Raw genomic sequence first — 12,824 nt, 5'->3', positions numbered from 1 at the left:
GAAGGTTTTTAAAATGTCTTTTTTCTCGAACGTTTCAGTTCTGTAAAATGCTCCCAAAGAGAACACCTTAGCTCTTCTGCTTTACGAAAACATAAATATCAATAGTGTCTAGCGCACGTGATAACACACAGAGGGGCTCCAAAAGGGGTGAATAAAATAGCGCTGAATCGGTTGACTACAGAAGCAGTTTCCGTCATCAATTTTTGTTTTAATATTTATGTACATTTTTACACTGAATACGACTAGAAAAGCACCATCTGTGTTTTTTTTAATCTTTCTGGTGAAATTAATTAATACAATTTTAAGAAGTTTGAAGGTTCAGGTGATAAATTAGGCTTGTTGAAAAAAAGCCAAAGAAAGTCCAAATAATCAAAGAAGTATAAAATACACAGAATGGCAACTGGCTGTAATCTCGCGTGAGCTCGTGTCAGAGCGTGATTCGGCGTTATCTTACTAAAAACAAACATCGGCGAGCATGGAGTTACAATTTGTACCTTTAAAACTTTATTTAAAATACATGTTAGCTTCTAAAACAAAATTAGTTTAATTTGAAATAGTTTTAAGACACGAAGTACACCTTTTTTTGCCATCGAAAGAAGCGTGGTCGTACGGTGATAATTATTTTACCGATGAATAATTGCTTTCGCACACAAAATGGCGCGTGGAGAAAGCGCCACTTCCGGTAAACGAGATCTCGTTTTTTTGTCACGGGAGGTTGGCGAGATTTGCTCTATGTGCCTTTCAAGTTGCCAATCTATTTATTTTTATAGCTCTTTGAAAAAATATAACGATATTCAACTCTCGAGTACAATTACTTGGACTAGGTAAATCATCTGGTTTCGACCACCAAAAGGAGGAACTTTCAACTTAATTGGGGAGTGCGGAGTTATTCTTTGCAAATGCGCACTAGTTGCACGTGAAATCCCCCATGTGCGGAATGTAAATAAAGCAATTGTGGAATGAACAATGCGAGTTTTCTTGGAAAGCTTTTACCCTTTGTTGCTGAAACTTCACAGGGCTCTGGATTGATTAAATCAATCTCGATTTCATTGTGAAGAACATCACGAAACGTAAAATAACGCGTTGACTGATACTACTATCCGACGGAAACTGCTTCGAAACCAGTACAGCAATGTGTCAGACATGGAAGTATAAACAACATGGCGGAATTTAGATGCATGTTTATTGTTATCTTTGTCTGTGTTATTCTTACTGCGCACATCTCTTGCAGAAGAGATAAAAAACAAGGATTGCTTGATAACGCTAAGCAGTGCAATAGTACATTTGTTTGATACTGAAATTCTCTTAATACTATGTAGACAATTATCAAAATTTGAAATATCGTTTTAGAGGTATTAACATATTCTACAATAAAGAGTTACACCTCTAACGTTAAAAATGTATGTCGTCGACTCGTATTGACCACACGGAAATCTTAAGACGAATATCCTTCTAACCTTTCTCACATTTTAGCGTCACTACTAGTTTGTAACGTCCTCGTTAATTATGCCTTTTAGCGTCATCACTCGTTGTATAACGCCTCCAGCGTCACTACTCGTTGTTAACGCTTTTCAACGTCACTACTCGTTGTATAATGCCTTTAGCGTCATCACTTGTTGTATAACGCCTTTAGCGTCATCACTCATTGTTAACGCTTTTCAGCGTAACTACTCGTTGTATAACGCCTTTAGCGTCACCTCTCGTTGTTACCGCTTTCAGCGTCACCACTCGCTTTAAAAGCATTTCAGCATAAAAACAATTTTGGACGGATTCTCACTGTTCTTTAGGATATGTTTGTATTTTAAACACCGAATTATTTCGGTATATTTGACAATAAGAATCAGCTACTCAGCCATTTTATTTATAATGAGACCTAAATGTATTTGCACATATTATAAAGCAATAAAACAATAAACATTATTTAACTAATAATTATATACGCATATTGCTTTGGTATATTCCTCATTAATTGCGCCGTGGTTTAAACTTGCAGTCACACTGTGGTCCGAAGTGCGTCCGTTTCCCAATCTCTAAGGTATCACAGAACGTTCTATAAGTGTAATATATTATACAATCTGTAAGCCCGGCTAAGAAATTTGGCACTATTTTATTTTTCTTCAACACATTGAAGTTAAAGTCGCTATCATGGTGATAATGTCCCTCACTGTTACCTCCCTTTTTTGTCGTCTGATGGAACGCCAACAGTGATTGCGTGACGTCGATCACGGTCGTGTTGAGACGACATCTGGCTTCACCTACTAACCAGTTATCATATCCAGGACGACCAACAACCACCGGAAGTATATTTTGCCATGGAAACGAGCTAGTTGTTAGGAAAAAGTCCTCCGCGTCTTCCTTATATAATTGACCAAATTTTTTTGCGTGTTCTTTAATGTTCTTTTCTGACAGCGGATCGAGACTTGTAAGATTATCAACATTAGTTCTACGACCAGTCAGAAGTATTCTAGAAGCGGAAGTATTGTACTTTCGTGTAAACATCTCTAAATTTAAGAGTATATCACTTGTAAATAATATATCAGCGTTAACATAACCATACCAGTTAGTTTTGTAACGAGCCATTGCTAAACGAAACATATCTTTCAGAATTGGCGGTTTCGTGCCATTATTTTCATTAATCGGTTTTATAACGTCCCAACCCAACGACCTAGCCACGCGAGTCCAATATGTATCATTTGAAAACAAAATAAGGTTAACAGACGGCATGAAGGACGCCCAGTTGGTGAGGGTGTTATTATGCACGATTATTTTTTCAGAGTCTGTATGAAAGTGGTCAGCGAATGTCGTAAACAAAGTCACGAGTGGTCCCGTCCGTACTACCGATTTTTCAACACCTCGGGAATGTTCACAAGTTGACAAAAGCTGACGGATAGCGGTTTTAAGTTCCTTTTCTGAGTCCTTCGAAAAGTCTGAACACTGTGACGGTAACAAGTTTTTAAGGGTTGTCTGGCCATTGCTTGTAAGATAAAGGGAAACAACTTGCATCAAAGTGTCCGATGAGCACTGAAGTGGTACAGAAGGGTTTCTAAGGCCGAAGAAAAAAGAGATGTTGAGTACTGTTAGAAGTATAAGGATTATCAAGTACTGAAATGTTGAAGTCTGCTGTATATTGGCGACAGGCCTCTGTGTTTTAGATTTCTTTGGCATCTTTGGAAACTATCCTGCAATTACAAAAGAAAAAAGTAGCTGATTACAATGGCAAATGATAATCTTTAATATGGTTGTAATCTACTAATTACTCTTGTTTCACTTAAACATTTCCTTCCATTATCGTGTTCATTCCGTTTCACTTATGTCATATCAGGGCAGGTAACCAACCGGCAAGCATTATTGACATCAGGCCGATATTGGACCAATATTGTTCTCAGTCAACATCGGTCAGATACACGTATTTGCTTTTGCAAAGCTGACGTAGTATGGGTCCGATTTTGTGTTTAGCAGATAAATGTTAAATTCTGATGGCTCATATAGAATTATCGCTTTGCCCCTATCGGCCCAATAAACAAATGTGAACTGGTTATTGTCATAATTGATGCTTATCTACTGGTATGTTTGAAGTATCGATACAATCAATAAAAATATGACTATTTATCTAATAAAATAAAGTTCGATTTTGTTTTAATAGTGGCTTTATCTTTGTTGTCTGGAATTTTAACAATGCAGATAGTGAATCAGTGGTTATCTATTCAACTCCATCTCCATAACTTAATGAGTGCCAAGTAATATAAAAAAAATACCTTTATTCAAGACCACGGCGGTTCTATAACCCCGATTCAAATTTAGGCTATGGACTTTTATTTCAAAATAAACTGAATTTATTATGAGCGCTTAACTTACAGTGTTTTTTTTAAAGTTTTGAACATCACTACGCCGCTATCAAAATAATATGTCATTTAAAACTGTGATTCATTTAAAAGAGATATCTGAATACGAAAATTGTGAAAACTGAAAGTATTTCAAAACTTTTTGAATTTTGAAAATCCATAAATGAGCGAAAAAGTTATTAAAAATTAAAAAATCTGATCCCATACACAAATGATATAAAAACATTTGTTTTGCCCACTACCAGATAAACAGATGTTAATGCGTAACGTCACGGCGATCTCTCCTATATGTATATGTTTTGTGTTTCCCTGCAAAACTCGTGTGAAAAACATTTAGCTTGAATTTGAATGTTCTGACCCATGTGAAATAGACTTCCTACCTAAAATACTGACACAAGATGAGAGATTGACACTGGTTGAAAACAAGAGGGCCATGAAGGCCCTGTATCGCTCACCTGACCTATTGACCTAAAGATCATCAAGATTAACATTCTGACCAAGTTTCATCAAGATATGTTCATAAATGTGGCCTCTACAGTGTTAACTAGCTTTTCTTTTGATTTGACCCCGTGACCTAGTCTTTGACCCAACATGACCCAGATTCGAAATTGACCTAAAGATCATCAAGTTTAACATTCTGACTAAGTTTCATGAAGATACAGTCATAAATGAGGCCTCTAGAGTGTTAACAAGCTTTTCCTTTGATTTGCCCCCATGACCTAATTCTTGATCCAACATGACCCAGATTCGAACTTGACCTAAAGATCATCAAGTTTAATATTCTGACTAAGTTTCATGAAGATATAGTCATAAATGTGGCCTCTAGAGTGTTAACAAGCTTTTCCTTTGATTTAACCTAGTGACCTAGTTTTTGACCCCAGCTGATCCAGATTTAAACTTGACCTAAAGAGTATCAAAATAAACATTCTGACCAAGTTTCATTAAGATATGGTCATAAATGTGGCCTCTACAGTGTTAACTAGCTTTTCCTTTGATTTGACCAGGTGACCTAGTTTTTAATCCTACATGACCCAGATTCAAACTGGACCTTAAGATCATCAATATTAACATTCTGACCAAGTTTCATGAAGATATAGTCATAAATGCGGCCTCTACAGTGTTAACAAGCTTTTCCTTTGATTTGACCTGGTGACCTAGTTTTTGACCCCAGATGACCCAATATCAAACTCGTCCAAGACTTTTTTAAGGATAACATTCTGACTAAGTTTCATTAAGATTGGGCCAAAATTGTGACCTCTAGAGTGTTAACAAGCTTTTCCTTTGATTTGACCTGTTGACCTAGTTTTTAACCCCAGGTGACCCAATATCGAACTCGTCCAAGATTTTATTAAGGGCAACATTCTGACCAAGTTTCATTAAGATTGGGCCAAAAATGTGACCTCTAGAGTGTTAACAAGCTTTTCCTTTGATTTGACCTGGTGAGCTAGTTTTTGACCCCAGATGACCCAATATCGAACTCGTCCAATACTTTATGGAGGGTAACATTCTGACCAAGTTTCATTAAGATTGGGTCAAAATTTTGACCTCTAGAGTGTTAACAAGCTTTTCCTTTGATTTGACCTGGTGACCTAGTTTTTGACCCCAGATGACCCAATATCGAACTCGTCCAAGATTTTATGGAGGGTAACATTCTGACCAAGTTTCATTAAGATTGGGCCAAAAATGTGACCTCTAGAGTGTTAACAGTCAAATTGTTGACGACGGACGGACGGACGGACGACGGACGCCGGACACAGGGTGATCACTAAAGCTCACCTTTGAGCACTTCGTGCTCAGGTTAGCTAAAAACCAGTGAAATACCTACTTACATTTTAGATCGATTTAACTAATGTATTAGCAGTACATTAGTCAATCCAGAAGAATGTTAACATAAAATCACTAATATATTCCTACTCGAACGTTCAACTTTTGTTTGTTCTTGGTCAAGTGTCGTGTGTTTTCTGCGAAGTTGGAACTGTTATCCCTCAACCGTGTGAGTCGAATAATATTGAAACTGGCTTGCAAACGTGAATATAACACTTTTATAGTTATTACACGGCATGCATATTGCAAAATACAAGCAGTTTGAGCACACGAAGAAACGACAAATCGGTCGCTTGTCGTTCTTTCGTGCTTACGTATATACCTCCAGAAGAAAACAAAACATAATAGATGTATAACAATTTATATAAAATATCGAAAATGCTCAACAAACTTTATTGAAGTTGATTGATTCAAGTGGAGATAAATTGAGAGGTTTTCTAGATAGTTCACCATTTTAAACAGATCAATCAGAAACAAGTTTCGAAACTTACAGATTGATAAAAGATATTTCACCTTTTCATTTTGGTTTGATCTGGAAGGGAAGTTTAAAAAAGCATGATTAAGTTTATTGACAAAATCAAGACCAATTAGAGCCATCCGACAACAAAATAAACAACGACGAAATAGGCAAAATGACCGCGAATGAAGTGAATGAACATTGGTAATGGAGTGATATTTAAGCGTGAGACTTAGTAATGCAAAATATGACATAAAATTAGAATATACATTTCAATTATTTTTATGTTTATTGAAAGGTTGTGTTTACAGAAAACTGACTTTTGTATCAATAATACTTTGTCTACATTTCATCAGTTTTGAAAATTTGACGTTTGAGTTTTTAAATAACGCACCTTTAAATATTTTCTCCTTTCAACTTTTAAGTTAATACACACAAAAAGATAATGAAATTATTCACCTAAAGTATTATTGACTAACAAGAGAGTTTTCCAAAAATGACAAATATGAAAATGTCCCGTTTTTTAAACAAATAAATATGGAACTGTCTGGCTTTTAACCATTATCATGCTGGACACGATTGATTCTGCCTTCACGACCAGTGTAGATCATGATCAGCCTGCACATCCATGCAGTCTGATCAAGATCTGCACTGTTCGCCATTCAGTCAGTATCTTTTTTGGTAAGCACCCCTTTTAAACAGTAAATGGTACTGTCCAAATTGAAAGATGGACAAGTTCATTAAAGAAATTTAACAGGTTAAGGGTTAAAAGATGTACTTTCAACTGCCCTTGGAAGGATTATTTTGACATATCGATATGACAAGATAAATCAGCAGCTTAATCTTCTTAACGTGTATACGCGTAAAGTACATCCGGATTAAGTGGCAACAGACTGTCGCTATCCGGCTCAGCAAGCACTATTAAACTCAAGTTTTGGCAGAAACAACATGTTGTTGTTGAGTTTACATTGTTTCGACAAAGGAACAACTATATGTTCACACTAGATTGTCAAAGCATCATTTTTATACGTATGATGTAGGGGTTTAGATATGTGTGTCTGAATGTATTTCTAGATTGCCTAGTTATTCTAAGTATTCTAGTAACAATCCTACACGGGGATCCATTTATTTTTTAATTATTGTTGGGTTTAACGCCACACCGTAATATAGCGACTTTCCAGCTTTTATTGGTGGTGCCCCTCCTATTATTTCACTACGAGCGGGCACCTGGGTATAACCACCGACCTTTCGTAAGCCAGCTGGATGGCTTCATCACATGAACAAATTAACACACCGGCCAAGGCTGGAACCCACATCGGTGAAGGTCAAGTGGTTGGAAGTCAGCGACATTAACCACTCAGCCACGGAGACCGCCTCAATTTTATTAGAGACGCGGTGGTTGATTTCACAGGTGCTCGACCAGTCTTGGTGCCCATATATGGGTCCCCAAAAAACAATACTGTTTTAAAACCTAAAACGAAAAAAATTAAATATTTTTTTTTTTAACTATAATACTGATAAATTATCTGTAAATAGTAAAAAAATCAAAAATATTTTTTGTTTTGTTCTATGATTAAAAACTTTTCAACTTTTTTATGTGGAGACTCATATATGGGCATCATGACTGGACGAGCACCGGCGGTTGATTTGAATCTTCACTAACATAGTTTTCCGCAATCGTTACGAACAGGTCACTTACTTATCACACATGAAAAAAAAAGACATAACTTACATAAAACACATCCATTTATCTATAATAATCCAACTAATATTTTAGCGGAGTACTGTCTGAAATTACATATCCGTTTTGATTAAAATATCGCGGCACGCGGTTTAGAAAACTGGTATTACACTGGAAAATTTGTAAACTTTAAACTGTCTTAAGATTCCGACATATTTCATCACCAGTAAGTAGCCTCACATCTGAAATTCCATTATCACTAAACAGACGGTTATAAAGCAAACCGAGTAAATCAATAGAGAACATGACTTCTCAACAAACACTGAACATGGCCTCTGGTCATTAAAGAAGTAATGTGAACAATAAAATTGACAGGACGTTGTCAGAGAAACGAACGCGCTTTAACGTTGAAAACGTAGCCAATCAGTCACTACAATGGATTAATTACGTTGTGTAAATTTAACAGTTTATATAAATATCTGTAAGTTTAGACTCTATTTCATTCCGTCAGGATAATTCCGTATATGTTTGTAGTTATTTCTAAATGTGGAAAACCCTTTCTGGTATTCACAGACAGTAGTTCAGTTTAATTACATGTCTGTTTACGACGCCATATTTGCCATTACGGAATAATATAGCCAAGTACATCTCACGGTCAGACAACAGATAGCAAAAAATTACTTAATTATTAAAATGAACACACTTACCTGTCTCGACATGTTTTCCTTTTCCGCAGATTCTTTTAACAAACTGCCATTTTCTCAATATTATCGTCTGCAAGTGTATATTATGCACAGCAAACATAACATGATAACTACACACACGCGTGTTGTTGTGCTATAAATGTTGTTCAGAATGGTAATTAACAACAGTAAGGGGGCGTCTCACGCTTTTCTGTTCATCATTTTGAGAGGAAGGTAAAAGAAACCTGCCTGTACATATTAACCTTTATTTAATTTCATTCATGTACAATATTACAGGTATAAAATTACATTTCAATGCATAAATAAAATTAGTACATGACCATTCAATTTTTAACTTAAGAGACTATCACAAAATATTATAAAATCAATTTACACATATTAAACAAATACTTATAAAAAACGTTAAGGTAATAAATACGACATGTAAAAGAACGAGAAGCTCTTTTTAATAGCCTAAAAACTGCCATAAAGAAAAAACAACAACAATGATCTTATAAAACTGAAAAGCAAAACACCATTAACGTGTATCTGGAGAAAATGGATAGTAGAATGATCAGATCACAGGTGAACTGATTGACAGGAATAAATAAATATTTTAGCTAATGTAGAATTACATCCATAGTTATTTACAGATAAAAGCATAGCGCCTTTTAAGAATATTACAACAGGTTTTGGTACAAATCCTAATCAATGGGGAACATGAAAATAAAATTTTCAACTGCTTTAATTCTGACATAATATGGAAATGTGGCTCTATTTCAACAGCTTTATCAAATAACTTGTATACATTCTTTTTTCCTCTTGAAAAACAAACATGTTATCTCATTTAAGGTGATCAATCACATTTAAGACAGAGTAAAATTTTTGAAATCTTTCAGTTTTAATACATTCTGTTAAAGATTTAAACAAAAGACCCATTACATAGAGTAAGCCCCCTATTGGAAATGTGTATTACTTTTTATGAAATTTTGTAATTACTTCCCTTTAATTTAAAGATATTGAAAAAGTGGACTAATTCTTTTGATTTCAATAAACATTCTAGTTTTACATTTACATTTGATAAATGTTGGGATATTTCAACAATCTGAAACAAAGGGCAAGTTTGAAAACAGCGTGTAGCCTCGGATTCGTCTATTTTCAATCTACCTTGGTTACGCAACCGAGATTGACAAAGGGAGGTAATATTAATGTATTAAACTTGCATAACTAATTAATTTTGGCAAAAAAGTGACTTATCAATGCAAATCTTTGACAACTGCAATACAGTAATGCTTCTATTAATATTATTCCTTGGGCAAAACATGTTTATTTGATTTATATTTATGCTAAAATAACGCTATCTTGGTTGGGCAAATCAGCGAAACTCTGCCTGTACTAAGAACTCCGTGAACATAAATTAATATGTGTAAATGATCATTTGGTTAAGTTTGGAACAAATCCATAAGTTGACCAAAATCTGATTAACCACCTTTAAAGATAACACATGTAGTAGGATTTATTTTATAAAGTCGTATTAAGTTCACATTTTCATACTTTGCCTCCTCCACGCTGACCTATTAATGTATAGTTGTCTTGAAAACTACACATGTATATGGACCGTTCCGTGAGAAACCTGTATTAGTGACAAAATTGAGATAACAAAACATTCAGGAATAACATTTTTTTACCTTTCAAATCTGAAAATTTGAAGAAATCATTTTCTATATTTCAAGACATGGTTGAATTTAATTTGTCTTTGATATGGTGCTGGTTTGTGCCATCTCGTTATATCGGTTTTTAATAGTTCTTTGATAAAAAATTAAGTATTTTAGTGGTTGTACACAATTATACTGTCCAAAGCTATACGTATGTATTGGAACTAAAACTGCAAACTTCAAGTAGCCACTACTTTATGTTTTGTAGACATCTGTATAGCAAACTGCAGCAGAGTTCAATATCTGAAAAAAGTAATGAAAGGATCATTTTCTGAAATATTTGGGAAAACTGCGCTAAAACCATTTTAGAAGGCTAAGCACTTTCCATCTTCTTCAAACTGTGCTATATTTAAACTCTGGGCATGGTTAAAAGCATACATGATCATTGCAGATAGATTCGGGTTTAGCTTTAATTGCTCAGTGATCAGCTATTTGAAAAGAAAAAAATATGTAAAGCTCAAACCAAGAAATGCCTCGGGAAAATTCCTGTGAAATTGTTTATTCCTATTTTACACTTTAGAAACAAAATGTGGTCCGTTTTCACTACAAATACCTAGTACTATGCATATTGCTACAGATACCAAGTACTATGCATATTGCTACGTATACCAAGTACTATGCATATTGCTACAAATACCAAGTACTATGCATATTGCTACGAATACCAAGTACTATGCATATTGCTACAAATACCAAGTACTATGTATATTGCTACAAATACCAAGTACTTTGCATATTGCTACAAATACCAAGTACTTTGCATATTGCTACAAATACCAAGTACTATGTATATTGCTACAAATACTAAGTACTTTGCATATTGCTACAAATACCAAGTACTTTGCATATTGCTACAAATACCAAGTACTATGCATATTGTTACATTCATTCAATTAACTGACAGTGTCTTCACATACCCTCGGGCGTTTCTATGAAGAGTATTCCTCAAGCCGATAATCAATTCTACATAGAAATAAGTAGGGCTTGTACACATTTTACTTAATATAATACTGAGTTCTTACCTTTTAAGTTTAGTAATATTTAGTATGTTATGGTTACTTTATGTGAGGTCATTCGTGTGAGGTCAGAATGACTTCTTGATTATCATTTGTTGGGTTTAACGTCGCACCGACACAATTATAGGCAATAAGAATCGGCAAGTAAGAAACAGAACAGTATCCACTTAACTGCGTCGCGGGGCGACCCGCTCTGAACTGCGTTGCGTTAGGTTTCGGCCAACTTTTCAGAAATAAACCCAAATAGTTCTGTGAAAGTACGCCTGTTAGCCCTTAAATATAAAGTGTTTCAATAATTACTTGATCCCGAAAAGCACAAATATGATGCGACATTCCCTAAAAAATCTCCTTCCTCCGCAGTAATCTCTGGGAGGTTAGTGCAGGATACAGAAGACGCTCCAATTGCAGAAGCTTCCCTGGTTCTTCAGCTTGCCAGATGTAAAGCACCCATATACGGGACTCTTATCCCAATGTTAATAATTTTCATTTGGAGGAGCGGGGGCTCGAACTCACCATACTGAAGAATTGGGCAAAAATCGATTCTATTATCTTTCCTTGTTTATTGAGATCAACGCTATACCTTGTTGTCTCCCTTCGACCGTCTAGCTAAATATCGATCACTATCGGATATTTTTTAGCGAGTGTTCAGATCGTTATGGTTCGGCTATCTCCGCTTATCGTATCACGGGAGGTGCCGATCATAAAAAACAACAACAAGGATTATAGATTAGAGATCTCCTGTAAAAACGTAGTGAGACGGGTGATTTATTTTACACCAATTTTAAGTACCGGTAAAACAACAACAGCAAATATAGTCATCAACTTGGTTTAATTCTGTTTTTCAATAATGTAAAATACGGAACGGAAAAAAAGAAGACTACGTTATTTATTCTTTTATTTTGCATAGTCAAAGAGCTATAAAAAAAGTGTTTATACTTCTTTGGCATAGTATATGAAAATATGATCAACACTATATTATCTTCTTTATATTTTACATTAAAGAAACTGACACATAAAAACAAATATAAATACACAAAATCATGTATATTAGGCGAGCATAACATACATGTACGTGAAACTACTATTATCTTAAAAAATAGAAAGCAGGAAAAAAAATATATATATTTTAAAAGTGCTTACAAACTTGACAATTTCATTTTCAGTTATTATAAATAGACCTCTGGTTTCGTAGTTAGACAGTGTTATCATTGGACCACTACGCTTCGCTCTCAGTTCATTATATAAAGGACAGAACTTCCTTTAAATGATCATAAATGTGTAATTTCGTCCATATATTTCTCCACTTGTTCTGCGTACAATTCACCATTCTATAAACGTATCCGATAAAGCTTTGACCAGTGTGTTACCGTGACAGTTCGTGTTTTATCTTAAAGGAGGATTAAGAGCGAAGTCGACAGCTAATCTACCGTGCTTTCATTGAGAGCTATGTTATTATCGGATCAAAGTGTTCAACAGCATGATATAATAGGTATGACGTATTAGAATACAAAAAGCGGGATTTTTCATTATTGTTATAGCATATTTTATTTGCTCATGTACATTGATTATGTATTCAATGAAATGTTTATACTTACTTCAAATATAT

At 34.9% G+C, this 12,824-nt stretch overlaps 1 protein-coding gene across 2 annotated transcripts; it reads right to left on the bottom strand.

The window, feature by feature from the left end:
• Positions 1 to 1,166: 1,166 nt before the first annotated feature.
• On the bottom strand, positions 1,167 to 8,672 carry LOC123543528 (uncharacterized). 2 transcript variants are annotated; one of them, XM_045329598.2, is made up of 2 exons: positions 8,512 to 8,672; positions 1,167 to 3,179 (listed from the first exon to the last, which is right to left on the bottom strand). In XM_045329598.2, exon 2 carries the CDS (start codon positions 3,163 to 3,165, stop codon positions 1,966 to 1,968), a length of 1,200 nt encoding a protein of 399 aa, XP_045185533.2. In that variant the 5' UTR covers positions 3,166 to 3,179; positions 8,512 to 8,672; the 3' UTR covers positions 1,167 to 1,965. The 2 variants fall into 2 exon arrangements, with proteins under 2 accessions (XP_045185533.2, XP_045185541.2); XM_045329606.2 differs by lacking the exon at positions 8,512 to 8,672 and adding an exon at positions 7,856 to 8,100.
• Between the last annotated feature and the right edge of the window lie 4,152 nt (positions 8,673 to 12,824).

The sequence above is a fragment of the Mercenaria mercenaria genome, chromosome 1, assembly GCF_021730395.1.
Source record: "Mercenaria mercenaria strain notata chromosome 1, MADL_Memer_1, whole genome shotgun sequence".
NCBI classification, from domain to species: Eukaryota; Metazoa; Mollusca; class Bivalvia; order Venerida; family Veneridae; genus Mercenaria; species Mercenaria mercenaria.
This window is presented reverse-complemented; position numbering and strand designations above follow the sequence as displayed.

Bases quoted from the DNA above. Each gene is read 5' to 3' on its own strand.
- LOC123543528 (XM_045329598.2), bottom strand. From the start codon at position 3,165: ATGCCAAAGAAATCTAAAACACAGAGGCCTGTCGCCAATATACAGCAG.